The sequence below is a fragment of the Colius striatus genome, chromosome 7 (genome assembly GCF_028858725.1).
Source record: "Colius striatus isolate bColStr4 chromosome 7, bColStr4.1.hap1, whole genome shotgun sequence".
NCBI lineage: Eukaryota > Metazoa > Chordata > Aves > Coliiformes > Coliidae > Colius > Colius striatus.
This window is the reverse complement of record NC_084765.1, coordinates 3,502,274-3,530,197: the sequence shown is the minus strand read 5'-3', so window position 1 is coordinate 3,530,197 and position 27,924 is coordinate 3,502,274. Positions and strand designations below refer to the sequence as shown.

The 27,924-nt window shown below is 43.7% G+C and overlaps 2 protein-coding genes across 2 annotated transcripts in view; both read left to right on the top strand.

The window, feature by feature from the left end:
- LOC133625747 (collagen alpha-1(I) chain-like) overlaps nt 1-15,697 on the top strand; it is a 31,822-nt gene extending 16,125 nt beyond the window's left edge. Inside the window, exons 3-4 of the mRNA XM_061999608.1 lie at nt 14,631-14,686; nt 14,763-15,697. Coding sequence (XP_061855592.1) covers nt 14,631-14,686; nt 14,763-15,697 — 991 coding nt within the window. The remainder of the gene's footprint in view (nt 1-14,630; nt 14,687-14,762) is intronic.
- A 9-nt stretch (nt 15,698-15,706) lies between these two features.
- On the top strand, nt 15,707-26,611 carry E2F8 (E2F transcription factor 8). Its single transcript, XM_062000126.1, has 13 exons — nt 15,707-15,756; nt 16,415-16,690; nt 16,969-17,125; nt 18,237-18,542; nt 19,191-19,352; nt 20,728-20,859; nt 21,180-21,389; nt 22,272-22,356; nt 22,627-23,143; nt 24,111-24,329; nt 25,226-25,355; nt 25,500-25,816; nt 26,438-26,611. The coding sequence occupies exons 1-13, from the start codon at nt 15,718-15,720 to the stop codon at nt 26,609-26,611; spliced, it is 2,724 nt and encodes a 907-aa protein (XP_061856110.1). The 5' UTR covers nt 15,707-15,717.
- The last annotated feature ends 1,313 nt before the right edge of the window (nt 26,612-27,924 follow it).

Sequence of the window (27,924 nt, the reverse complement as noted above, 5' to 3'; positions counted from 1 at the left end):
TTTTTATCTAACTGTTTTACATGAGGGAAAATAGGAGCATTGCAAAGGGAAATGATTTATGGAGACGGTTCTCCTCATCCACAATCTGTCATTCTTTCATAATACAGCTCCTGTAAGAGTAGTCACAGTGATGTTTGCAGAACTGTTTAAAGAGTGAGATACTCGTCAGAGCAGAATCCATCCCTGAGTCAGCAATCAAGATCAACCTACAGTTTGTTTCGCTTCACAACTGGATATTTATAAGGTTTCAGACTTAGGGCAGACTATGGTTTCAAGTGAAACACCTTAATTTTGAACTGACTCACTCTCCAGAGAAGGAACACAAAGAAATTTAGATTCATTGTATTCATTACTTCCTCTTGAAGTGAAAAGACTCTTCAGCTGCAGTTTCTAGTATGTGTATAACATCTCTTTCTAAAAGTAATTTCATGAAGGCAATAAATATATACATTGAAGTACTTTAAATAATGTTTGTTCACTGCTGCCACAAGACACAAATGTAGCTGACCTGTCAGAGGAAAAACTGTTATCCCTACCCTAGAAAGATCAAAAGCTTGGCTTACATAAAAATTCGTAGCTCAAAACGTACCATAAGCTGCTTGTTCAAATGGGCAAGCTAGAAATTGTCTTTGGGAGGTAGCTTCTTATGAAGTTGCTATATTCAGGCAACTTGACTAACCTTGACTAACTGGAAGATCAGGTACAGCACAGGTCAGCCATGCTCACTCTTCAATCTCTCTCTCTCTTGGCATGCTGATACACAGACTGCTGAGCTGATTTTCCCAGTTAGACACTGCTCTGCACAGTGAGGGATTTCCAGGAAACAGTTTTCCCTTTTGAGTTATTATATAAGCAACTTACTAACACAAAACAGTCTGTTGCCTTTTCAGACAAATACTACATGTTCCATCCAGCATTTAAGAAGCTAGTGCACAAGTAGTATCTCATTGACAGGAACTGTTTATTGAGCAAGCTTATGTAGCACTATTTCACGCTGCTTCTAAAGGAACAAGAGAATCTTCTTTCTTCATCCCTCTCCCCACAACTGGAGAAATAGAAATCACAGGAGACAACCTCCAAAAAGAAGTTCCTCTACATGGGAAGAGCTCTTCAGCCACTGCTTACTGTGAGCTGGAGAATGAAATAACCCAGTCCTCAAATATCATCAGTACAGTTTCAACAATAGCAAGACCTAATTTCTTATTATACCATTAATCACACTTACACTGGGCTTTGAGGTTTTTTACTAACAGTAAAATGCTGAAGTGAAGTTTAAGACTCAAAATGTTTCTGTCCTCTCTACTCTGAGGTAACTAGATGAAAAAATGCTTCAGTTGCCCACAAGGAAGGCACTCAAACTGCAGTCATGCCTCCACATATTTGGGTATTGTCTTCTGGCTCCTCAGTTTCACACTTTGCTAGAAACAGGCAGTAGCAAGTCTCAATTACTCACATCTAAAACACTTACCAATATTGCTGAGCCTGAACTGCAGCATTTGGATCCTCTCCTCTGAAGCAGAGACAGTATCCTTTCGAATTCTCTAAAGCTGCCTGGCTATCATTATTTTGAATGTGGCTTTCTGCATCCTAAAGAGGCACATTAAAGCAGAAATATGGCAACTGACACATTACTTGCTACAAATCACATCAGTGTGGTAGCTTTTCTTAGCAAAGAAAAAGCATTTCTTCCCTTAAACTTCAAACAAATGCAATGCCTCCTCTGCTACCATAAGAAATTACAGAAAGCAACCTTTTAAAATACTGAGTGGTTGCTCTATTTAGTCACACCCACAGAAATTACACATCGGTTTGGATTCACATCTATAAAGCACAAGTAATTCAGCAGTACAAGAGCTCATTTATGGGGGCTTGTCAGTTTTGTTAACGTCACCCCCTTTGCCTCAGAAGAAGGGAATCAGTCCAAAGGATCACCTAAGGAAACCTAGTCACAGAAGGTATTGCTACAGCAACTCCTCAGTTGATCTAGCAGCAGCTAACTAGTAGAGACTTCCACCCTGGAGCCATTTCTACTTGAATATGGGTTGGAGTTATAAAAGTCTGAGTTAAACTCTCTCTTATCTCACTGAGAAATAGCTAGTGACCAGGCAGTCTTAGGTCTAGGGCCTGCTTTTCTCTTAATTTATGTTCAGGGGAAAATACAGCCATATTCAGTATTTCACAAGCATTTATTTTCTCCCAGTTTCTCCCTTAATTTGGGAAAACAAAGAAATGTTGAACTATTGCTGCTGCTGGAGTTCACTCAACATTTCTATAATTAAGCCTGCTGAGAAACTCATTTTAGAGAGGGCTTTTTTTTCTCCACAGAGAAGGGAAAACAGATTAATTCCTTGGCAACTAAATTCTAATTAATCAAAAGCATGGCTCTATTCATTCTTTGCTTCTTCATTACAAGAAACTCTGAGATGTTTACTGCTGAAATTATAGTCTTGATTCAATGCAAAAATCAGGTGGCTCTTAAGATTCAATTATCAAAATTAAAACTAGGTTTATTGACTCTGCACAAGTGTTTATCTTGCTCTGTGATTCACTGATTACAGAGATAAATGATTTACCATGAGGCAGGACTTTCTGCAAACAACTGGAGAAACATGCTTATCTCCAGCCCATAAGACTGTCAATCAGCTCAGCAAACCATCCCCTTGTCAACAGCAGAAGACTGGCTTTGTACCTCCTCAGCCACATTCAAGCCATTATGGGAAGGAAAATGAAATGATGAGGAGCAATCTGGCCCATACATAAAGGCCACTTAAGGTACCACTCGTGCTGCCACCAAGGTCATAGCAGAGAGCTCTGCTTTTCAACCTTCCATTGAGTCCTTCCTGATATAAACAGCAGCTTCCCACACCAACACTCCATCCCTTGTCTGACCTAGTGAGCTACATCTCTGTTAACAACAATGCCAATATTCCCACAACAGGCAGCTTTTGTCTTCTTGCAATTGAATGAACCTCATGCTGCCTTCAGAGTCCACCAAAATCTCTCAATCAAATCTGGATGTAATCCCGGGTTTGATTCATGGATTTAGTCACTTCAGCAACTGTCAATGCCAGCTGGTGCATACTGTGATTTCTGAAAGACACTTTACTCACCTGACAGTGTCTCTCATCCCTCACTCTTGCATATGAGAGGTCAAATTAAAAACAGCAGCAGTGCTGGCTTTCTCTGTTTTTCCATAGTTTTCTTGAATGTAGCTGAACAGAGACCAGAGGATGTGTCTGAACCTTGCCTTTCTTTCCCTTCTACATAAAAAAAAGGAAATCAGATTTCACAGATAACTTGAATAGACTTAAAAAAGCAATGGATATGCAAGCTAAATGCAGAAAGGGGAAATATTCTTGCACTTACACACTCAGAGTGAAAAGCTGAGCAGTTAAATATTCAACAAGGTTCACCCTCACCCCTCTCAGGCCTCTAGTTTTGGTAAGTAGCACCTTCTCCTCGAGATTTTTTTAGGCTACATTATCTAGAATTAAATATCTACCTCTGCTGCATCCCACAAAATTCATCTAGAAATCCTCCCTAGTGAGATGCTTGAAGTTCTCAACACAGGGAGACTTGAACTTCTCTGTCCTATCTCTATAGCATCACAGTAACCCTCAGGAGAATAGTCCCAATTCTTCTGTTGAAGCTCTGATTGTTTATTAAGCTAGAGAAAGACAGACATTGTAATTGAGAAGCAAGGGCATCCATCTGCCATTCTTGCCCTACACCAAACAATACAGAGGTATTGTGTGAAATATTCACTGGGGACACCTGCAGTACCTTCTCACAGCTGAGTGTGCTGTGACAGATTCCAGAGCTTCTTTTCCCCTTCTTTGGCCTAATAAATGTTTGCTCATCTCAAATATTCATCATGCAGAACACTTAAAATAATCCCAGGCATAGCCAGAGGCAGCTGTTTGGGTGGCTGAGAAAGCTGGACTGGGCTTGGCTAGAGGGAAGGGACTTGGTAGCTGAAGTCCACACTTAACCCAGTCAAGTAAAGGTTTTAGACAACCAACCTAGTTTTCAAATAACGTCCCTAATCACTAGAAAATCCTTCCTTGTGCATTTTGTGGTTGTGAACAGGACATCAAAATAGAGTCTGGATTTCAGCTGATGCTCCTGTAATTCAGACAAGACATGGCAATACCAATTAAGCAAAGAACCACTGAATTGCTGTCCCAGTCTCTTGCCAAACCTTCCCCCGCAGTCTCCCACTACCCCAGAGGAGCTGGGTCTGCCAGGTGTGGGTACACACCACTGAACAGCCCTTCACATGATAAAGCTCTCTAAAGAGGAGGCTTCCCTTCTTTCAATGAACAAGCAAAAGGCATCCTTTACTTGAGAGGACACACAGCAAGCTTCCTTGGGGATAAATGGCCCTTGCAAAAGGTGCCTGCACAACTGTGACCAGCCTATTATATTTCATCTCACCAGTACAGAGTGCAGAGGATCTTTCCAAGCCCCTGTCATTTTAATGGACCACTCTCCATTGTGGCTAAACACTGTATCAGTCCCTTCAGGGGCAAAAAGGAGCAAACTCTGCAAATCCTGTATACCTGACTGCCAGGTCACGCTCTGGAGTACAGCCAGGAGGGAATTCACAGCCAAAACCTCAGTTCATCATCCTCTCCACTGGATGCAGAATTTCCCCTGTGTCAGATTATTCAGAATAAAAAGGGAAGGCTTTTTGTCAAAGCACCACAGATTTTCCTGCATCCTGCAAGAAGGGAGAAACAAAACAGAATGAGATAGCTATAAAATGAATATTCAAATGCATTCAAGTTCCTTTTTTTTTCCCTCTTTGTACCTTCACAAGAAAATATCCTCAGAGAATTATCATTTCTGTGAAGAATCGATGAGGCTGCCAAGCAAAGCAAACTGGATTTTCTGTTGCTGGGCACAGCACAACGTGTATTTATCATCCTCTGTGCCTTCTTGGAGGATGGGAATTACTGCATTATACTGTCTATGCCAACAACCTCATCTGGAATATTATAATGGCCAGAGAGCACTCAAGATGTATTTGTTTAGTTATTAGCCTTAATTGCCAGGCTTTCAGCAGAAATACAGGGAAAAGGCAATAAATACAAGTTTCCTTTAGTAGCAAAGGGCTGAGCTATTTTCTCATCCACTTCTAGGTTAATGTACATTTGACTGCACACTTTTTCCCAATAAATATATTTCAAAAGAGTGAAAACACCCTTAAAAATCTGACATTAACAATTTTTTTCATTCATCTTGAGACCTGTGAGTCTTTAATCAGGAGATTCGTTGTAAATGACACTTTACAGTCATCTTAAGTAACAAAAAATTGTTAATTAATCACAACACGAAATTACACCTATTTTAACAACAAAAATCCCAGAAAGCTGGCAGTTGGAAGGGCCCTGCAGAGCTCCCCCAGCCCAAGCCCTTGCTAAAGCAGGTTCCCCTTGATTGGGGGCATAGGAACATGTCCAGGTAGGTCTGGAAACCTCCAGAAGAGTCTCCACACTCTCCCTGGGCAGCCTAGGCCAGGGCTCCTTCACCTCAACACCAAAGAAGTTTCTCCTCATGTCCCAGTTGTCATGGTTTAGGCCCATCAGGGAACAAAAACCACGAGTACCAAAGAGGCTAAGAATTGCCCAAGGGCAGGGAGGGCTTAATTGCCGCTTAAGGATCAGGACAAAACAGACCAGGCTACTCGGTTTGGGGAAGAAAACAGATAATAATTTAATGCAATATCAACTAAAACATAACCTTAAAAACCCAAACATCACCAAAATAAAGCAACACAGAATAGTACAACAATGAAGAGTCCAACCAGCCTTTTGAAGAACACCTTCTTGCCACACCTCCCCTCTTCCTGCGCTCAGAGCCCTGATCCCGGGGTTTTTACCTCCTCCCCCCCCCGAAAGGCTCGGGGGAACAGGGAGTGGGGGTTTCAGTCTATTCCCGATAGCTTCTGCCATTTGTCCCTCCTCAGGACAGGTGGGCTCTGCACCCATCCTCCCTGCAAGTCCGTGGGGTAACTCACACGCATGGCAGACCTGCACGGGCTGCTCCGATGTGCACTTATCCCAAAGGCTGCAGCTCCTCTCTGCCTCTCGTGTGGGGCTGCTCTGCGGCGTGCAGGCTCTCCAACACGGCCTGGGCCATGGCCATCTCCCCACACAGTCCCTCGCCCGTCCGGGCTCACTCACATGGAGCTGCTGGTGGCTCTCAGTCCTGCCATGGATCTCCATAGGTTGCAGGGGCACAGCTGCATTCTCACCACGGCTTGCAGAGGGGTCTCCGGTCTATCGCTTCTCCTTCCTTCCTCCTTCTCTGGCTGAAGGGTCCGCGTGGTCGCCTCCATCTTGTATCACTCTTACACCTCCTCCCTCGCATTCCAAATTCCCGTCCCCTAGTGATGGCAGAGGCGCCAGATTGGCCCAGCCGGGCCGGAGGTGGGTCTGAACCCAGGAGCCGGGGGAGAGTCCACAAACTCTTTACCGGGTCTTCACTGCAACCCGCTGCCCCTGTTACTAAGCCAAAAGCTGCTCCTTGCTAAACCAGAACACCAGTGGAACTTCTTGTGTTCCAGTCTGTGGCCATTACTCCTTGGCCTGTTACTGGCCACCATAGAAAAAACCTGGCCTATTCTCTTGACATCTGCCCTTTAGGGATTGATGAGCCTTGATTGACTCAGCCTTCTCTTCTCCAGGCTGAACAGCCCCAGGGCCCGCAGCCTTTCTTCCTCACACACATGTCCCAGTGCCCTCAGCATCTTGGTAGCCCTGCACTGACCTCTCTCCAGGAGCTCTCTGTCTCTCTTGAACTGGAGAGCCCAGAGCTAGATGCAATACTCCAGTACTCCAAGAATTACAAATAAGATTTCAAGAACCACACCTGAATAATATCTTGTCTACTAAGTATTACTCAGTTCTCATCAACTGAAACACCCAGGGCTCAGGAGCCCATTGCTGGGGGGTGGCATAACCTTGAAAAATATATGACATTCAAAGATCAGTTTAGTCATTCTTGCTTGCTCTTTTCACTCACAGCTTGACTGTTACTGAAATTTAAAGTACTGAGTATCCTCTGTTAAAACTTTGCAAACACTCTCAAGTCCTCCCACAGGTTGGCATCACTTTCTAGCAACAGCCTAACAGGCTTCCAGGCAGAGTGTAAGCTCAGCTGGGATTTTAACTAGAATACCACAGACTAGAATTTGAGTAAAACCCTCCTGATCATCCTCTGTTTGCAGGAGTGGACACATGTGTCAGCACTTGCTATGCCAGCAAATGATACCTTCATAGATCTGTGCAGTAAGAGATTTAGTGAGAAAGTCATGATGAACCTTGGAGCATATTTGAAGGAAAAAACAACTTCCAGAGAATGACAAAGATAATTACTGTTGACATGTTTAATCCCTTTGTGGCAGATGAAATAATTCAGCTTGGTTAAAATGCTATCTACAGAACCTAGAGGAGTGTTTCAATAGAGATGGCATTTGAAATAGAAGATGGCAGGTGCGAGTAAAGTTTATTTCTGATATTATGGGCTTTGTGGTGGATTTACTGCACTCCAGCAGCATTCTCTTGGGGGAAAAAAGAAAAAGGTTATCTGTGCAGTGCTGAGTAACTCCCTCTACACACACAAGACAGGAAACTAGCTAATGGAAAGAAAAGTCTCTTTTCAAATCATAACAGAGTTTTGCTTTTAATTGCACACAGAGGCAACTCAGAATCCCCTGTTCCCTTGATGTCAGTATAAGGCAAGCTATTTCCAACCAGCAAGGAATTTTTATTGCCCATTCTACAATATGGAATGCGCAGCACAAACTAACAGCCTGACTTTCAGATGTACAGATGTCCTGGACCCTGGGCATATGGTGCTGAGTACCTTAGAAAAAGCCAGACTTCTCCAACTGCAGGAAGACTTTCAGGACGTAGAAAGACAGCAGAGAGAAGGGAAGAGGAATGCTGAGTCCTTGTTCAACGTGTTCACCCATAAATCAAACTTAGAGATCATTCCAATCCACACTCATGGGCCCATACAGGCTTACTGAGCCATCACTGTGGTACCCAACAGCCCGCAAGAACACACCTCTCAGGGATGGGATTAACCATGAGCAGGCTTGAAAGAGTCAACGTGAAACAAATACGCTCTCAGACCTCAGAGAGAGAACCTACAGAAAAGAAACATCTTAATATGAAAAAGTGGCTCAAGTTTGAAAGGCAATGCTGGCCAGAACATTTAAAGCAAGACAGGTGAAGAGCAGGCTCAAAGAAACAGCTTTCAGACAGTGTGGAACAGAAATTCCCTTGAAATAGAGAAAAATCTTCCAATCAAAAACACCTGCTAATGGTCTTGAACCCAATTCATTTCTGATTGAAATCCTCTGAAACCAGTCAGTTTATGCTAGAGGAAAATTTATTCCTTGGTGTGAATGCAACATTCTTCCAACTCCATGAGTTAAGCCAAACAATTCCACACAAGAATACTGTGAACCTGTTCAGTTCAACCAGAGGAGTAAAGTATGGCTGTACCTCAGTGTAGTCTGTTTTGTTAATCCTACAGCACAGTTTGGTGTTATCAGCAAGTTCCCTGATGACACCAAACTGGGAGGACTGGCTGATTCCCCAGAGGCTGTGCTGCCATTCAGCGGGATCTTGACCGGCTGGAGAGTTGGGCACAGAGGAACCTCATGAGGTTCAACACGGACAAGTGCAGAGTCCTGCATCTGGGGAGGAACAACCCCATGCACCAGTACAGGCTGGGGGTCGAACTGCTGAAGAGAAGCTGATAATAAGCTAAATATGAGGGAGCAATGTGTCCTCATGGCCAAGAAGGCCAATGGCAGCCTGGAATGCATCGAGTGTGGCCAGCAGGTCAAGGGAGGTTCTTCTCCCTCTCTACTCTGCCCTGGTGAGGCCTCACCTGGAGTCCTGTGTCCAGTTCTGGGCTCCTCAGCTCAAGAGGGACAGGGAAGTGCTGCAGAGAGGCCAGCACAGGGCCACCAAGATGATCAGGGGAATGGAGCATCTTTCATATGAGGAAAGGCTGCGGGAACTGGGGCTGTTTAGTCTGGAGAAGAGGAGACTGAGGGGTGATCTTATTAACATTTATAAATATCTAAAGGGTGGGTGTCAGGAGGTTGGGACATCCCTTTTTTCTATAGTAGCTAGCAACAGGACAAGGGGTAATGGGATGAAGCTGGAACACAAAAAGTTCCACTTAAACATAAGAAAAATCTATTTCACTGTGAGGTGACGGAGCAGTGGAACAGGCTGCCCAGAGGGGTTGTGGAGTCTCCTTCCTTGGAGGTCTTCAAGACCCGCCTGGACATGTTCCTATGCGACCTGATCTAGGTGACCCTGCTTCTGCAGGGGGGTTGGACTAGATGATCTCTAAAGGTCCCTTCCAACCCCTACCATTCTATGATTCCATTAATTACTCTGCTACTGACATGCCATTTAACATGATGTGTCATTTCTCATCTGAAGCACTTGGTGGGGAATGAAATTTGTAGAAGGATCTGTGTTTTGAACAAATATTAACTTCTGGATGTGTCTGTGCAGTAAGAATCCTTTGGAATAAGAATTTAGATGCAAGACCTAATGAAATCAAGTCTTAAGAAGAAAGCTTCCTAGGCTGCTTTAGGAATCCACACTAGATTCCTCTATAAATATGTGACAGTGGAAATACACAATAAATCCCCATATTTCAGTAGCACAGTCAGTTAGGGAAATAAGACCTTCCAAAGGCTGCTACAAATAACAATAGCAAGTGTTTTTTTTACTGCATCACATAAAACATTTTGGCAGGGAATAAGCTTCTGTTGTACAGTCATTCCAAGTTTTTACTTAAACAGTAATAGCAGATACTACTTAACACTATCATGTTTGCTTGATCCACACACAACAGTAAGCTCTGTGATCCCATTGACATTGCCTGTAACAACACTGCCTGCTGCTATCCAAGCTGCACTAGAAGAGCACCTCTTCTCAATAGATCCCACATGAGAACACCACAGCAGCCCCTCATTACTGCTTAGTTCATATACAAGCACTATTGACACTCCTCATCTTAGACATTTATCTGCCCCTTGTCCCATCTCACCCTCTCTGAGCATTCTTCATCTCTTCCTTTCAATCATCAGCAAAAGGCAGTGCTAGGAGAATACATAACATAAAGAACCTTGGGATGATGCACACTGAAGCCTGCAGCATAGATCCTTGTAAGATCATGGTATGCCACATGCAACAGATCTGCAGGATTTCTAGAAATGCTGAGTTCATATAGATAGATATATATATATATAAACATGAGTTCTGTCACTATTATAATAATCTCTTTTCAGGAACAGAGTTGATCCTGTGTTTCAGCTGGCCAATGAACTTCTCACTGCACTGAGTTGGGTGGAAAGCACATTAAGTAGTAAAAAAACCCATCCAAATATAAATCTATTCATCTAGTTAAAAGACAAGAGGCAAAGAGGCCTTTGCTCCAACTTACATTTTCGATTGTGATGAGGAAATAGCACCTCAGTGACAGACTCCTGTGTGTGTGTTTCTCTGGCAAGCAGAATTCCTCTTCATTTTGCATAAAAATGGATTCACTTTAAGGGCCACGAGTCTCAACCCTTAGTAGAGACAGTTCATATCTGAAATACTGAAAGAACAAAATCTACAATAGGCTAAAATAGTTTAGCTGCTATTACCTGTAAAATACTTGACTGCAAAGACTAGAATGCATTTGAAGCAGAAAGATGCTATTTACTGAGTAAACTCTTAGCTCTACGTGCTCAGCACCAGCACTAAGAAGTGTCCTGTTGAATGCCAGACGTGTTCAATCTTGAGTAAAAACACACTTCTGTGTTGTTATCTTCTTCTTCTCCTCCTAATAATTCATCTTAACAGAAAGATTATACCTACTGAAGTGAAGCACCAAGACCCTGCATCTCTTTCTCTTTGTGCCATGCTATTAATATTCCTGCAGTGTAGTTTCTGGTGCATGCATTAAGTTTTAATTAGCATCCCCTGAAATTAGCATGCCTGAAAAAGGCATTTGTTTGTTTAGGAATCTGGGTTTCCATAATGGTTTTTTTGTTTCCTTCCCAGCCTTCACCTCAGAGTCTGACCAACTGATTTAATTTGCCTAATTTTAAAAGATAAAGTAACAACTGAAAGCAAATAAAACCAAGTTAAATTTAATCAACTCATTCAATAATATGCTTAATGTGATTTAATTTTCTGCAGACTAATGAATACAAAATTAGGTAAGGCTCTAGTAAATCACACCACTGTGTTCTCTGGAGCAGACACTGCCACCTTCTGACTCCAGTGCTGTGCCCTGCACCATGCTGCTCCCACCCCGCTCTGCTCCTGCACCCAGACTTGGGGCTGCCAGTTATTCCCCCCTGCAACCATTCCTGGGCAAGCAAGTGGTAGCAGTTACCAGAAGTGACACTTTTAGGTATTCATATACAATTAAGGCCACTGCAGAGCTGATCTTACTGACCACGCAGGGCACACAGCCCACACACCACCGTCTGCAGCAGTATGGGATGGCAAAACAACCCGAGATCACTTAGACATTGTGTTTTTCCAGTCTGCCACAGATCGCTTGGTTGGCCAAGACCTCCCTAATGTCTGTATTTAATCTTTAAATGTATTTCCTCTTAAAAAATAATGTTAAAGCCATTTAGGGCTGTTGGGCATGGTACAAAGTTCCACTTGTCATTTTGCTGGGTAAATGATAGGAGGTGCTTACAGCCTGCAAGCACATCTCCCTGCCTTCACAGCAGCCTCACCTTGTAGATACAAGGGAGTCAAAGAAGTCTGACCTCTAGTGAAAAGCAGGGTCTTAAGTTATCCTCTTGTTCTGGAAAACCACCCATAGCTCTGAAATGAAGATATAGTTTTGTTACAACAAAACCCAGAGTGAAGATGAAGACAAGAAAAGGATAACTATTATAATCCTAATTACTATGGAGTTTTGAAGTGTCTGGAGAGGTGAACATTACAGAAGCATCTGAATAGGGAAAAAGCTGTGAGTTATGACTACTACATTGTATTTCTCAATTTGCTCTGCCTTCTTTTCATTTTTATTGAAAAATTTCATTACCTACAGCTAAAATAAATCAAATATTTAACTCAGTTTATTGATATTTCTGAGGTACTTCAGTGTCTGCTTATATCATGAACTTCTTGAAGTACAAACCTGCAGTTTTTCCTCGATACCCATTCGACATTTAGAATTAAGGAACATTAAAAGAGGGATACCTATTGTCTTGAAAATTCATTTGAAGAAAGGAAACATCACAAGAAAATATGGCAGTTGAAGGGACACACGCACTAAGCAGCAGCACTCCCAAGGATTCCCGCAATGGAATCAGATGCCTAACATGAGGCATCAGCCTGCAAAGCTCCCACAGGCAACTGTTGCTTACAAACCCACAATTCCAGACCTAGAAAGTGTAATCACAAAGTAGTTCCTTGAGGAAAGCAGCTTAAAATAATCTGAGAAGTAGGCTGCAGGGCAGAAAGCCACAGAAAGTTCATTTTTCTGAAGGTTGCACAAACCACAGGATCCTTCAGGTACTGCCAGCGATTTGTTTTGAACTGGACATCAGATGACATTGAGACGTGCTCCTGCTACACCTCGCAGAATCCCAGCATAGCTGAGGCTGGAAGGGATCTCTGGAGAGCATCTTGTCCAAGCCCTGCTCAAGCAGGGCCACCTAAGCCCCTTGCCCAGGACCACATCTAAACAGCTTTTGAATACCTCCAACGGCAGAGATTCCATCGCCTCCCTGGGCAACCTGTAAGTGATCTTATACACAGAATTACTCAATGAGAACCATTTCAGTAAAACTCTTTATGCTTTTGGTTTTATGTGAGCCATTAATTCCAATCTCACTTGACAGAAGCATCACATCCATGAAGCACACAAGCATGAGATGAACTTGGCTGCCTCATGATCATGCTAAAACAAACCCATTACTGACAATGCTGGTTCAGAGCAGCACAACCCTGGGCAGAGCACACAAAGCAAACCAGGGTAGTGCTTTCTTTGGCACAGTGCACAGTCAGTGCTGTTATAGGAAGAAGAAAATACCTATGGGCAAGATAAGGAGACATGCTTAGCTAGAACACAGGCAGTAGAAGCACTTATACTCTTCACTGACTTACCATCTGACATATAATCCTAGTTTATTACCACTGGATTTGGCTAAACCACATATACTCTTCCATCCACATGCTAATGCTTCAAGTAACTCTTCAGTTCAATTAGCACAGCTAAAACTCCCCAAAACTGATTTCTGGAATCAAGTGGTACCTTGATTCAGCACATTGCTTGAATTCAGCAAGCATCTCACATGAGACTCATCATGCCAAAGTTATACATGAAAAGCCCTATTCTTAATTTGGTGCTGGTGCCTCGGTCAGGGCCAAATATCTTTTAATCCTTATGCTTTTCTCTTCAAAAGGTATCCAAGAGAGAAATAATGGCTGTTTCCCCTACCTAGGGCTACAGAGAGCAGCTTGAGCAGGAGCAGAGGGAAATGCAAACAGTTTAAATCAATGGCTGCAATGGAGCACACTGCTTGACTGTGCCCTGTGTTTGTACAATATCAAAAGGGCAAAGGCAGTCCCACAGTAAGAACACAACAAAAGAGACACATGGGTTACCAACACAATAATTATTTCAATCAATAACAACGTGAGCGATTACTTTAACCTCCAAAACACCTCCTACTGCCAGGACAGATTGTAAGGCTGACTTTGAGACAAGGAAAGATTCCCCACCGAACAAAGGGCACGAGAGATGCTGCAATATGTTTGAACAAGTAATGGCTTCTTGATTAGGGGATAAAGGCAATTTTCAAAGCTCATCATAAACGAGAAAGGTAACTAACTAAGAGATTAAGTTTAAAAGCCTAGGGGTTTTTTTCCCCCTAGTTTTATTTCTGAAACACGTATGTGCTTTTGGTCATTTAAGTAAATCCAATTCCTGCAAGGGTGCTATTGCACATGATCATCCCTGGAAAAAACAACAAAAGAGTTGCTAATATTTATAATGGCACTTCCTGGGAAGCACACACCAGTTCTGGGTTACCAGAACACACAAGAATTACATCCTTTACCCAAAAAAGAGGGCCAATACGCAGTAATCACATCAAGGCACAAACAAAGAAAAAGAACAAATGCCCACCCAAACCTTTTAAGGCAAGACATGTACGTCCTGCTCTGGCTGTTACACAGTTGGGGATAGCCAGGGCTGAAGGTTACTGCGGTATTTTTGGCATTTTTATTTACACACTCTCAGAGATCACGAAGTCATAGTTACAGTAAAGGGTTTTGGATTCATGCAATCCTAGCTTCTGTATTAAAACTACTTACTGCAAGTAAAATGGGTTTGACTCCCAAATGTCTACCTGCGAAACAGAAGCGTTGCAACACCTGCGATAAGGGGCACAGCCCACCCGAATGCCAGCTGCCAAATCTTATCTCCAGGTCTCCAAGAATACCCCTTTGCTAGAAAGTCAACAGTCAAGGGATCCCGTCCCACAATAAGCCGTGTAATCCGTGAGTTATTCAGCTTTTTTCTCCCCGCCACCCCCCTTCTCCTTTTGTAAGTTCTTTCCCTCACAGTCGAATCAGCCCTCCGGAGCGCCTGTACCCGCTGAGGGGCAGCGGCCTGCCGGGCCGTGAGGCTCAGCCTGGAAGGGCCGTAGGGTTCCGCTCCTGCCCGCGGCCCTGGGGGCGGGGTTCGTTGTTTTAAAGACCGTAAAAGCCCCCGGGAGCCCGCGAACGGGGGCGAGGCCGTAGGCGGCGGCTGTGAGGGGCGGCGGCAGCCCGCCAGGGACGACCGACCGCCCGAGCCTCTGACACACGGCGGGAAATCGCTCGCCCCGTGTGGCGCCCCGCGCCGCGGCTCCCGCCCGCTGCCCCTCGCGCCCGCGGCCGTTGAGGGAGCGCGGGAGCGAGGCGGCGGGCGCGCGCGCGCCCTCCCCGCGCCGCGACCCCGCCAAAGCCCCGCGCCGGGCGCGAGACCCGGGCTGCCCCCGTCCCGCGGCGGCGGCGGCAGGAGGGCGGGGAGCGCTGCGCTCCCATTGGCTGCGCGGGGCCGAGCGCCGCCAGCCGATTGGCTGAATCGCCCCCTCCGCCCTCGCTCGGCGGCTCAGCGGGTTGAATTCAAATTGGCACCGGGAGCGGCCGCGCGGCGGGACGGGGCAGGCGGGAGAGAGGCCGCGGACAGCGGCGGCGGCGCTAAGCCCGGTGGGTGCCGGCTCTCCCGCGCCGTCGGGTGCGCAGCGTGTGGGACCCGGAGCAGCGGCGAGCGACAGCTCTCCGGGCGCTGCTCTGGCGCCAAACATTTAAACCGGATCCCGGAAGGGCCCCGCCCGCCGGCGGCGGCCAATCGCGGGCTCCGCGGCGCCAGCGGCCGGCGGGGCGCGGGCGGGCCGGGGCGGGGCCGAGCCGTTGGGCGCGGGCCGCCGGGCGCGCGCGGGCCGGGCTGGGAGGCGGGAGGCGACGAGACGCCCGTACTGTGGCAACCGCGGCGGCGGGAAGCGGCCGCCTGCCCGCCCGCCCTCCCGCCCCGGCGCGGGGCTTCTCGTCGGTTTGCCCCGCTAACGCTTCCCTCCTCCCGCCCCGCAGAACCGGCGGGACCTGCGATGCGGAGAGGCGCGGCGGGACCAGCGGTTGTCGCCTCCTGAGGCTGCGCGGCGGCGAAAGAATGCAAGAGGCGGGCGGGGAGATGGGGACCGGCAACAAGGTAATTCCTCGGTTCCTCCTCGCTTGGCTCCGGTGGGAAACCCAACCGGCTGCCAAACCGCCGGGGCTGCTGTTGCGGCGGGGGATCGGGCCGGCGGGGCCCTGGTGTCCCGGCCTGGCGCGGTGACAGCACCGGGCTGCCCCATCTCAGCCGTTTGCAGCATCTCTGGGCTTGAAACCAATTTAATCTTAACGAACGCCGGTAAAAACCGAGGGCTGCGGCAATCGAGAGTGTTTTATCTTCGCTTCCATTTCGGTCGCTTTCAAAAGTATCTAAAACTTTACCTGACCGTCTTCATCCATTGATTCTGTAACGAGCAGTTCCTCTTCCTGGCTCTTGTTGGGTTTTGTCGCAGTAAAGGTGTCTCGAATCGTTTTTGTAGCTTCCTGCTACGGTTTAACATTCACTCTGACTGTATTTTCCCTAGAGGAAAGGAAAAGGAAAATAGCCTCCAGAGTACATCAGGCTCAATGTGTTAATCTAAAGGCACGGTTAGAGAAACGGTTTCAGGGAAGGGGCTCGTCAGTTCAGAGCAAGTCTGCAACCTTTGACTCTGAGCTACCCAAAAAATGCAGCTGACTCCATCCCACATTGGCTGTTCTCAACGAATGGATCAGAGTGCTTCTGCTTTTTGACATCAGAGTTTTTCTTTTTGTAGGAAAATTGTTCTCCTGAGCCACACAGAAACGTATTGAAAACCCCTTTGAAACAAGCAGCTACCTCAGCTTCGGTTTTGACAGAGATCCAGCCCGACTGTCACCCGCTGACCACTCCCCCAAAACCCAAAGAGATCCTTCCTGCAGATCCATGGACGCCAACTTCGAACCTCAAAATGCTGATTAGCGCAGCTAGTCCTGAGATTAGGAGCAGAGAACAGAGAAAGGAACTGTCAAACAACACAAGTGAGGTCCTACAGGCGAAACACTGTTTGCAGGTGTGTTGTAAAGGGGTTGTCTTTATCTGCTTGTTTTTTAAAGGTAGCTAAGGGTTGTTTATTCAGTATAAAACATTTTCCATTAACATACTACCACTTCTGTTTGGTTTTGGAGTGTTTACCAAATAGAAGTAAGGATATCCTGTAGTTACACACAATGTGTAATGTCACAGTTGTTGAGGCCTTTGGCAGTGCTTAAAACTAGTCTGTTGCATATCCATGTTGCCATATTTATTGTCCAAAATGTCAAATTCTCTTTTTTTCTTATTCCCCTGTAGGAGCACTTATGGGGAGATGAATATGAAAAGTCTCAACCAAGTCGCAAAGAGAAAAGCCTGGGATTACTGTGCCATAAATTTTTAGCTCGATACCCTGATTACCCCAGCACTGCAGAGCATAATTTCATCTGCCTTGATGAAGTAGCTGAAGAACTTAGTAAGTTGGTTTATATACTGTTGTGTATAAATTTTGGTCCATAAACTTTTTGAATGCTTGCTGTGTACTCAAAGTTATTAGAACTCAGCTTTAAACTCTTCAGTCTCGGAGCAATTATTTTACAAAGCTAAAGCTTCTTCATTAATCTCAATTGAGAAACTGAATTATGCTTAACATGACGTCGTTGCCAATACCACAAATGACCAGTTGGATGAAGAGATGATGGCTAAGCTTAGGGGTTGGATTTTTGTAGCAGGAACTAGTGCTTCTCAAGCTGGACCCACAACTCCTCTGCCCAATTGTGACATCAAACAAGAAACTGCTTTCTGCTCTCTGTGATCATTTGACTCTATATTTTTACATCACACCAATGATGCACTGAGAGTCTGAGTTGCTAACAGTGAGCTGAAGCCCTTTTTTTAAGCAAATAGCTATGCAATAGAATATTCTAATATTCTGTATTTTTATGTTATCACTGTTTTATAGTGATAATAGTTATAAATCACACTGCTGCCAAAATTTTGGTGTCATATCTTCAGAATATGTGGGGGATGGACGAGTGATGAATTGCAAATGAAACAAAATGGTCTGTTTTGTTTATCCTCTACAAAATAACATCTCTTTTAGAAAATGCCTAGTCAAACCCAAACATTTAACAGACAAAAAAGGACAGTGTACTAACGTATAACAATGAGTTACACAACAGTTGTGTACCGTGAGTGTCCAAGGCTATTTGATGAGATGATCTAAAATCACTGCAGTGAACAGTTAAAAGTACTTTGTGGGGGATTTTTTAAAGCTGTATTGAAACCCTTGTCCTTCTGGCAACAGTTAAGTTTTATTTCTTAAGTAATGCTGTAAGCCAGGTGTAACTGTGGAAAAGCAAGTCCTTCCATGTCTAACGCAAGAAGTGTTTTCCTTGCTGGCAAGATCTGAGAGCTATTTTCAGAAAGCTTTTATGACAAGGATTGGTGAGAGTGGCTTAGAAGTGTACTAAGAGGAAGAGGAAGTGTAGGAAACTGATGTCTTCTCTGTGTTTCAGGTAAATGCATGCTGAAATGTGTTGTATGTAGGAGAGATTCATCACATCCATCTCCCTTTTCTGTTTCAGGTGTGGAACGCAGACGCATCTATGATATTGTGAACGTGCTAGAGAGCCTACACATGGTGAGCCGCCTGGCCAGAAACAGATACGTGTGGCACGGGCGACATCATCTCTCCAAAACCCTGCAGGCTTTGAAAAAAGTTGGAGAAGAGAACAAATACACACAACAACTTCAAATGATCAAGAAAAGAGAGTATGAGCATGAATTTGATCTCGATGGGGAGAGAAATGAAGAAACGGGAAGATCTTTTGGCTCAAACGAGCATTCAGAAATGTCTTTTGTTGAGCTCCCAGGAATGGAATTTCGTGCTGGTAATAATTCTCTATAAAGCCAAGAATAATACATGCTTGTGATGATGAATATCTCTGCACTTGGAAAAAAACAGTTATTAGATTACTTTTTTTTTTGTCTGGAATGCTGCTGCCTGAAAGGCACCACAAGTGTTTGTGGTGAGAAAAAGTGCTCTGCACTCTTTCAGTTCTCTTATTGATGCAGTTCTTGGCACATGTGGTTTGTTTTTACAGTGCAAGAAAAAGAGGGCATCAGGTGAAACTATCAAACATGCCCAACATACAGTCCCATTTGCAAGATTTGTTCCCATTGAATGCTACAGAAGCCAAAACTATAAATTACTCCATTAATGTATTTCTTAATTTAGCTTTGATTCATGGAGGAAATGTTAATTAAGGACTGTTAAATACATTGTGTAAAGGTGCTGTAGTTAAGCACCTTTAAGAGAACAAGTTGTCAGACTAGGAGGAGACATCACACTCTTCTTTGTACTTAGACTTAGTATCCACCTAATCATCTGATTCTTGACATGTAGAAACATGATTCTGGAGTCTACCTCAGCTTTGCTGTGTTGTTTGTTCCTCTAGTAATTGTTACTGACAGATTTCTTCAGTGTTTTAAAAGTGTAGCTGATGTGTCACTGAGTACTTCAATCCTTTCTCCTCCAGCATCAGTAAACAGCAGGAAAGACAAGTCTCTGCGAGTGATGAGTCAGAAATTCGTGATGCTGTTTCTTGTATCTACTCCTCAAATCGTAAGCCTTGAAGGTGCTGCTAAAATCTTGATTGGAGAAGACCAGTTGGAAGACTTAGATAAAAGCAAGTTTAAAAGTAAGTAAAATATCAAGTGCAAGCTACTTGAACTGTGTTAGTGCTAGTTTTTTATCCTGTAAAGTGACATCATCTTTTCCCAGCTGTAAATATATTGGAGCCTCCAAAAACTCACTTAACACTCTGTGCAGTTTTTAACAGGGACCCATTTGTGCACAGTCATTGATACAGGGTGACCAACGTGAGGGAAAAATGTACATTCAGTCCTCTCTCCTGAAGTAGTGTCACAAGGCTGCTTGTTGGTAACCATTTTGCTTTCCTCGAGCGGTCTGTCAAAGATTTCAGCATCCTTTCATCACAGATGCCTGAGAGTCATGCAAATCTGTGCTCTGCTCATATAATTTAGTTGTTGGAAATCTAAAGAAATGCTGTAAAAGTCCTGTTAATAACTACACATGAGAGGAAGTGAAACCTGGTGCTGTAACTGCCAATAATTTCTTCATTGTTTGACTCTTCTCTCAGTTCCCTTCATGCTTCCTCCTCCTCTCCGTTCAAATGAAAAGGGACTTCTAGGTCTAGCCCTGTAAATCTGTAGTAATTTTTTAAGGTAATTGTGGGTTTCATTGAAAATTCCACCCTTCCTTGATTCTCCAAGGAATCCTTCCAGACACCATTGATTTTTTTTGGGGGGGTAGAGTTGTATCTATGCAACAAGAAAACTGATCCTTACTGGTTTCAGTTCATGGTTTCTTGTCCCCTGCATCATGGCAACATGGGGGGGGAGGGGCAGACAACAGGCCAGTTCTTTAGTTTCATTCTTGCTTTTTTTCTCCCTAATCCCTGTCCCACAATAAAAGTGTTTTCAGGGCATATTGTCCACAAGTCTGTATTTCAGGTATCACATGTTTTATCATCTTCTTGGTTAAGAAACATAGTCCCAAGTTCCACCACTCACTAGACTTTTAACATTTTCAGGAGCCACTTGTAATTTGACTCCTGCCTAAAACTTCCTCCTAATAGCTCAACCTAGGAATGGTGAAGAACATGCAGGATGAATATCCTGTTGGATTTTAGTGTGTCCCTCTCCCCTGCTTCCCATATTCACAGCTGCACACGTGTACTTGCTTTTTAAGCTACTTCTTTTCACCACAGCATTGGTATATGTTTGGCCACTGCACAGAAACTTGTTTGGAGAATGCTAATTAGTATAATATATCCTTTCCTAGCTCTGTTTCTATGCCATTCCAGTTTACATCTAAACTTTACCTTGTGGTATGTTATTTCTTGGTATGCATCCCCACAAAATTGTTGTTCTAAAAGGGTATAAAGGCTTTTCCTTGGAGCTGCGAAAAGGGTGTTAGAACATCTTCAATCTGATGCAGGTTCCCTTGTTAATCAGGATTGCTACACTTTACATTTGTTTCTTTTATTTCAGCCAAAATTAGGAGACTTTATGACATAGCAAATGTTCTCAGTAGCCTTCAGCTTATCAAGAAAGTTCACGTTACAGAGGAGAGAGGTAGAAAACCAGCATTCAAGTGGATAGGACCTGAGGTCTGCCTTCAGGGTAGGTGCATGTGTCATTTCCTTTTGTCCTGCTGATGATTTTGATTGTGTCTCTTTTTTCTGCTAGAGTTTTTTTGACCAAAAGACAGTCAACTGAGCAGGAAGTCTTTACTAGTCCCATCCCTGTCCTGGGTCCTTGACAGCACAGCACACCAGTATGTATTTCCACAGAGTGGATGTGTGCATACTGAGACTCTTGCATTTCCATTTTTGCTGTTGCTACTACTTTGATAATTATGAGCCAGGCTCAAATAACAGCTTTTAATTACTGAATCTGTCTATGATGTGTATTTACTCTTTGTGGTTTTACTCCTTTTTTAGATACAGAACTTGAAACAACTTCTACAACCTGTCCCCCACCTATTTCAGAATCCATCCCTTCCAAAGAGCAGTGTTCAAAAAACCTCTTTCCTTCAAGAGGAAAGCAAAGCTTCACCCGGCATCCCTCTCTAATAAAGTTAGTTAAAAGTATAGAAAACGACAGAAGAAAGATCCAATCTGCTCCAACCAGTCCAGTTAAAATCAGTGCAAGTAAGTAACTGGAAAATAAGATCCCTGTATCTTTTTCTAAGTATGTTTTGAACTCAGATGTGGTTTTGCACTAAGTATTCAGGCTTCCCCATCTTCTCCCAGGGCATGTGGACGTGTGGGTACGGCTTCTTACAGGAAACATGTCTTAAGAAGTATCAAAAATAGACAAGATGGGGAAAATAACATGCTGCCTGTAAACCTGAGGCCTTAAAAGATTGACAGTGAGAACAAAGCTGAAATGATTCGTGTTCAGTGCATCAGCTCTGCAATTAGTAGTAGCTCTTTCCAGTTTGGTGGACCAAATCCAGTCCCAGCTTGTGCAGTTGCAACTATGTAAATACATTCATTGTGATGGGGACCAAATTCAGCACACTGCAGACAACTCCAGCCTCCTCTTTCACACCAAATACACAAGGAGTGGCATGTTACTATTTGGGGTTTAAGAAGAATATTCAGTCCCTTCTTACATCACTATCTTGACCTTGTGTGATGTTTCACTGGCTAGCAACTTTGAGTTGTGTGGTATACCTGGTTCTCTGGGTGTTGAATCATTCTCTATGAATTGCTTTAACCCTCGTTTGTTGTGGAAAAGCTCTGCTTTAGGTCTGTAGCAGTTCTGAGTTCTGTAAAACTGCCAGAAAATTACCTATCAATGTTCACGTTCTTGTTAGGTAGCTTCTTTGGAGGGAAAGAGAAAAATGGAGTCGAGGCTTTGAAGTTTGTTTGGTGTAAGCAGCCATCCAATCAATCAAATTAATGTGGAGTCTTAGTGTCTTCTCATTAAATGTGTATGCCACCTGAAATAATGCCTTGTCTCCTCAAGACACAATTTAATTTCTTTGTTGAATGTACTAAGAGTTTTTCTTTTCCCTTTCCAACCAGGTACTGATGGAAATTTATCAGCTTTCCCAGGTCCAATAGCTCAGGTTCCAACAATTGCCAAACACCAGCTGGAAGGACAATCAAAGTAAGTTTGCACGAGCATTAAGGTGAGAAGCTTTATTTTGTCCCTGGCCATGAAGTTAAAGCTAAGCTCAGTTCCAGTTGGGCAATAGTCTGCAAAAACCAGCAACTCCTGATGCTGAAGGCTATTTTTTTTTCCTTTCCACTTCATTTCTGTTTAGTGGATTGACAAGTACAGTCCTTGTTAAGTCTTTGCATTGCAGAAAATAATTTGCCATTAATTCTTGCACAAAGGTACTAAAATATGTCTGGACTCTTTTTGTTTTGTTTTAAGGAAAGGAAAAGAGATGAAAACGAAATTGTCAGCACCTGCTCTGGATTGTAACGTGTCCTCGCCCGAGGCCGTCCCCAAGCCCAAAGCTCCTGGCGCTGCAGCCCCCTCTCAGCAGACACCCCTCACTCAGGCTGGCTGTCCTCCAAGCCAGGGCTCAGCCTCACCACTCGTACTACCTCATACTCATTCTGGGGTGTCATATGCAATATACCTGCATCCTTCCCAGGCCCACACTGTGACAACATACAGCCCAAGTTTCATGTTGCAGCCTCTGCCGTGTGCTAATGTAACTGGAATTGAAAGCATTAAATCAAAGGTATTAAATCAAGTAACCACTGAGGAAGGGGACAATCAAATGGTGACAGACGATCCAACAAAGGCTTTGACAGCTGAGGAAAGACCGACTCTGAAACCAGAAACTTCATCACAGAGATGCCTTAAAAGATCACAAGCATTACAAGAGAACAATGTAATTAAAAGGCGTAGAAGTGATGAAGAAAGCCTTGATACTGCTCTGGTAAGTTCAGTTATTTTTAAAAGGCTGTTTTATAGCTTCATGGTGTTGCCACCTACTCATTTTCAAAGTGATTGAGGAGCCTACCAGTGTGTGTAGGCATTTTAAACAACATTATGCTTACAGGGGTGACGTTCATTTGTTGTGCATGCTGATGTTTGAGGGGATGGGTTTTGTTTATTTGTGCATACATTTCTATCTCTCTGTCCCTCAAATGTCACAGGGTCTTTGCAAAACATCGAGTAGAATATAATAACACCTTTGAAAGGCCAAGCAAAGATCAGTCTGTGGCTTTTCTTCTTGTTCCCCCCTCTTCCCCCTCCAACTATTTATTTGCAAGAAGATGCATCCAAATGTACAGATGATAGTCAAATGAAAACAACTCCCAAAACCTGTCAGGACTCACCTATTTATACAGTGACTCTGGAGCAGTTCAGGCTGCTCATCTTGCTGCCATTCATTCTTGGCTTTAGAGGTGTTAGAAGAGGAAGTGGCCACGTAAAAGTCACTGGGCAGAGAAAAAAACGTGACACTTTCTAAATATTTCTGTCCAATATTGTGCACTGTTAATGTTGGATTGCTGGAGGCAAAACAGTACAGCACATGAAGAGAATGAGAGGTTCAGAGGCTGGGTGTGGAGTGCTTTCTGGTTGCTAAATGGTTTAGGGGCTCTGAATTATTAGGCTGCTTTAAATTGTGCTTGCCAAAAGAGTCAGGAAATGTTATCAGTGTATTGTGTCAACGTGTGGGGTCCAACAGCTACTAGCTGCGAGGGAGCAAGAAGGGCTAACATGAGATTGCTTGTCTTACTGTCTAGAAAATTTTATAGGACAATCTTGGGAAGTGGAAGAAAGCAAAAAGCTTGTATTCCTCATTTTAAAACAGGATAAATATCATTATAGACCTGGAACTGAGAACCTGAAGCCTTACAATGTCTGCCTGTGGTTTTGCATGTATTTTTTCTTTAAAGGGAGAGTCCATTAAGAAGAAAAGATCACCTTCCAATAGCTCAGAAATGAATCACAAAATGGACAGCTTCAAGGGAGAGACACAGAACAAAACAGAAACATTAGATCACAATGTGGCAAGTTGCAACAACCAATGCAAAAGAGAAGATATTCCACGGGATGAGGACAAAATCCAAACTAAACCAGACATACCTGTGGCATTTGCCATTCCTGCTCACGAGGTAAGCTTTGTCAGGCACCACAGCACACCTTGCCATTGCCTGGGAAAACACCACTTGGAGCCTTTGCAAAACAAAGAAAACCATGATGAACTACACATACAAAGACTGCCTTTGGTCAGGTTATTTTTAGTGTGCTTTTAAAACCTTATTTTGTAAGAGTTGTGTTTCTGTATTGAGTACACAAATATGAGGACATGAAGTGAATATCAGGCTTCTATTGGGATGAGGATCACGACTAAGATTAAGTATATGAGGCAATGCTGAGATCCCTTATCTCTCCAGTCCTCTGTTATATTTTATTTCAAATCCTTTGAAACAATCACATGAACATCTCTTCATCTCCTTCCTTGGAGGTCTTCAAGACCCGCCTGGACATGTTCCTATGCGACCTGACCTAGGTGACCCTGCTTCTGCAGGGGGGTTGGACTAGATGATCTCTAAAGGTCCCTTCCAACCCCTACCATTCTATGATTCTGCAGTTAAGATCTTACTACTATAGAGGACTTGAATAAAGCACAATCCAAGAATGGGGTGACATGATGATTACTAGGTCCAGATGTTGCTTAGTGAGTCCTTCTTTTTCCCACATCAGGATTTTTCTTCTCTCTAACCTAGTTGCACTGGGTTTATCCCAGATGGAATTCCAGTTCCTCACTGAGGGTATCATCTGGAAATGGAGCCAGCTCACTTCTGTGCAGTAGGGCAGGCTCACTTTGAAGAGCATGTCATTGAGTCAGTTGTGTCTAACTTCAGACAAAAGGTAGTGCAGGCATGCAACATAGGATCCTGGGGACACAGAGGATAAAGAACAAGGCAAGGGGATGCAACTTTGGAGAAAACCATGTTTTGTTTGTTATGTGCTTGGCCTAAAGGTGTATTGTCTTTTTCTTTTTCAGACATTTTTTCCCTCAGGTTATCTTATTCCCTTTACTCAGTGCACCCATGGCAACAAGGCAGGCTTTTCTAATCAAGAGAAAGCTGGGCTGTGTTCATTGCAGCAGCCAACCTACAGCCCCCCCATTGCTGGTGCGTATGACATGGGAGGCACACACGTGGCTGGCTTCAGGGACTGTGGGCTGGGTGCATCTTACTGAGGTCACAGAATCACAACTCAATGGCTTCAAGAGCATTTTTTGAAATGGTTGGTAACACTTGATTTTTGTGTTTCAGGTGTCATTCCAGTGACAGCTTCTGACCTGAAAGCAGTTAACATCCCTGCTTTCCACATCACACCCTTGAATATAATGCTGTCACCCACTTCTGTAGCTGCTGCACCTGTACTGAGCAACTCCTGTCTCAATTCAGTCAACACCAGTTCTACCCCAAATCCAAGCTCTTCAGTTCTGAACTTTACGCTCCAACACATAGGATTAATCCCTGCTGGTGTGCACGTTCCTGCAAACCCTGTTCTTCAGCACATGCCAGTCTCTTCACAACCAGAAAATGTCAGTGATAGCTCAGCTAACAGGAACATGCAAGAAGAGGCAGTAAGTAAAATCTCTTGCAAGTTCTTGGCTGGGGTGGGTCGAGTGAGAAGTGCAGCAATTGCTTTACAGCAGCTAAAAGCTGTAAATAAACATGTTTTTGACCTTTATAACTCATCAGTGCTCAAAATCAGCTGGCAGTGAAGGGCAGCTCAAACAGAACAGAGCTGAGAGGTTAGAAAGGAAGAACAAGTATCTTATTTGCTGTGGAAGTGGAGCCAGCTGGAAGATGACAACTGCTTTAGAGGGAGGATCTTGCATGGATCCGAGATGACACTTACTAACAAATTGTCCATTTCTTACTTTTCCTCTTGTACTCTCGCGTTCTTGCATTTGCTGTTCAACAGAGAGAGGATTGCAGAGGGTTTTAAAAGATATTTTATCGAGCCTTTGAGATGTTCCTGTGTATGTTTTGTGTAATGCTATGTTGCCTCTGATCTGTTTGCATTAAAAGAAAGGGATTAGAGAAACCAGATTTTCATTTAACTTTTCATATATACATTTATAGCTACATCAAGGAACACAAAATCAGTTTGCTAACACCCTGGAGAAACCTAAAACTAGAATTCACTTGGTTTTATTCCCTTCCCCTTAAATTAAAGCAACTTCCTCTCTTGTCTTTAGCCCTGTGTTCCAAAGGAACCCCAAGAGCCGCAGACAGCTACAGAAAGCTTCTTCCGCACACCAGGAGGGCCAAACACAGGGTCTTCCTCGTCTGCAAAACCAGGTGCTACCGAGACAATCTCTCAAGGAACTCCCTATATTCCTCAACGAAAACTTGAAGTGTCAGAAGACTAATTTAGAGAGATGGAATTGCCAAATGTGTTAGCAGGCATAATTACTGGTGACACGCTGCACGCAGCTGGGACTGGATGAGGGACAGTGTGTGTTTTGGGCAAGACCTCAATACTGGAATAGCCTTAATGAATGCTTTAGAATTAAAACTGGCTCTTAATGAGTAAGTTCATGTCTAATTTTCCTTTTTTTTCCTAAATGCTTGCCTGAAGTATTATAGGAAGGTTATCTTATCTAGTGGGGTTTTTTGTTTGTGTTGCTTTTTCTGCTATGCAAAGTAAGCTGAATTTGTACAGAAAGGTACAGTCTGTCAGTCAGTACATATTTTGCACAAAGAAAAGTACTGTGAGTGTGTACATATTTTATGTCTTAACAAAAAGGCCATAGTTCAAATGTCTTGCTCCTGTGTTCAATAAGTGCTCTTTTGTAAAGTTAGTTAAAAAAAAAAAACAAACAAAAGAATTCTTAATCAAGTTTTATATAAGTTAAGAATTATTTATACTGTATTTTAAAATCGATTTGTTCAGATTAAACTTACATCAAACTCAAATTTTGACTTGTTTGTTTGTTTGATCACATTCAATTACCTAAGTAATACCTTGTATATGCCCTGGCCTCTCTTCAGGCTCATTTTTGTCAGACAGGAGTGTTCTGATGAAAGAGAAAATGGTATTTTATCAAAAAGGTATTTAAGGTACTCGTTACTACTAACAACAGTTAGAGGAAAATATAGTTACACCCTTTGGAATATCTTTATCAGCCTGGAGCATTCTGGAAAGTGCTGTCCAGATGTCACAACTGACAAGTTACATGGTTTGGGCCTTGAGCTGCAAAAATCCTAGCAAGAGCTGCAGAGGAATGGTCACAACTTCGCCTCTGCTGTGAAAGAGAGTCTCAGGCAGGTGCAGGCTATGCTATATACACTCTATAGGTTTTCCTGACACTGCAGAGGCTTCAAGCCTAAGAGGATGTTCTCATTGCCTTTCAGCTGAGGTTTTATAACAATCTAAAGCATTCTGTGTCAGAAGTCACACCTGCAGTTGCTGAAATTAGCCCTTCACTTGTACAAAGTGAGGCTGTACTGGTAGTTTCTGCCTTTTACCCAAGATCAACGTCAGCTTCCAATTGTTGTTTCCCTCCTCTTGCAACTTCATATCAGTCAGGTGAAGCTGAATTTCAATACGTACAGCAGAGTCCCTCCCTATGCTGAAGGAAGAAAAATGAAGCTTCCTCCTGCAGCTCCCACTCATGACAAGGAATAACACACATTACAGGATAAGACAGTGTATCTGTCTTCCCAGGCAAGATGTGCCTGG

Bases quoted from the DNA above. Each gene is read 5' to 3' on its own strand.
- E2F8 (XM_062000126.1), top strand. From the start codon at position 15,718: ATGCAAGAGGCGGGCGGGGAGATGGGGACCGGCAACAAG. The intron at 20,860-21,179 runs GTAGGTGCATGT...CTCCTTTTTTAG, and splicing joins ACCTGAGGTCTGCCTTCAGG to ATACAGAACTTGAAACAACT. The intron at 25,817-26,437 runs GTAAGTAAAATC...TCTTGTCTTTAG, and splicing joins GGAACATGCAAGAAGAGGCA to CCCTGTGTTCCAAAGGAACC.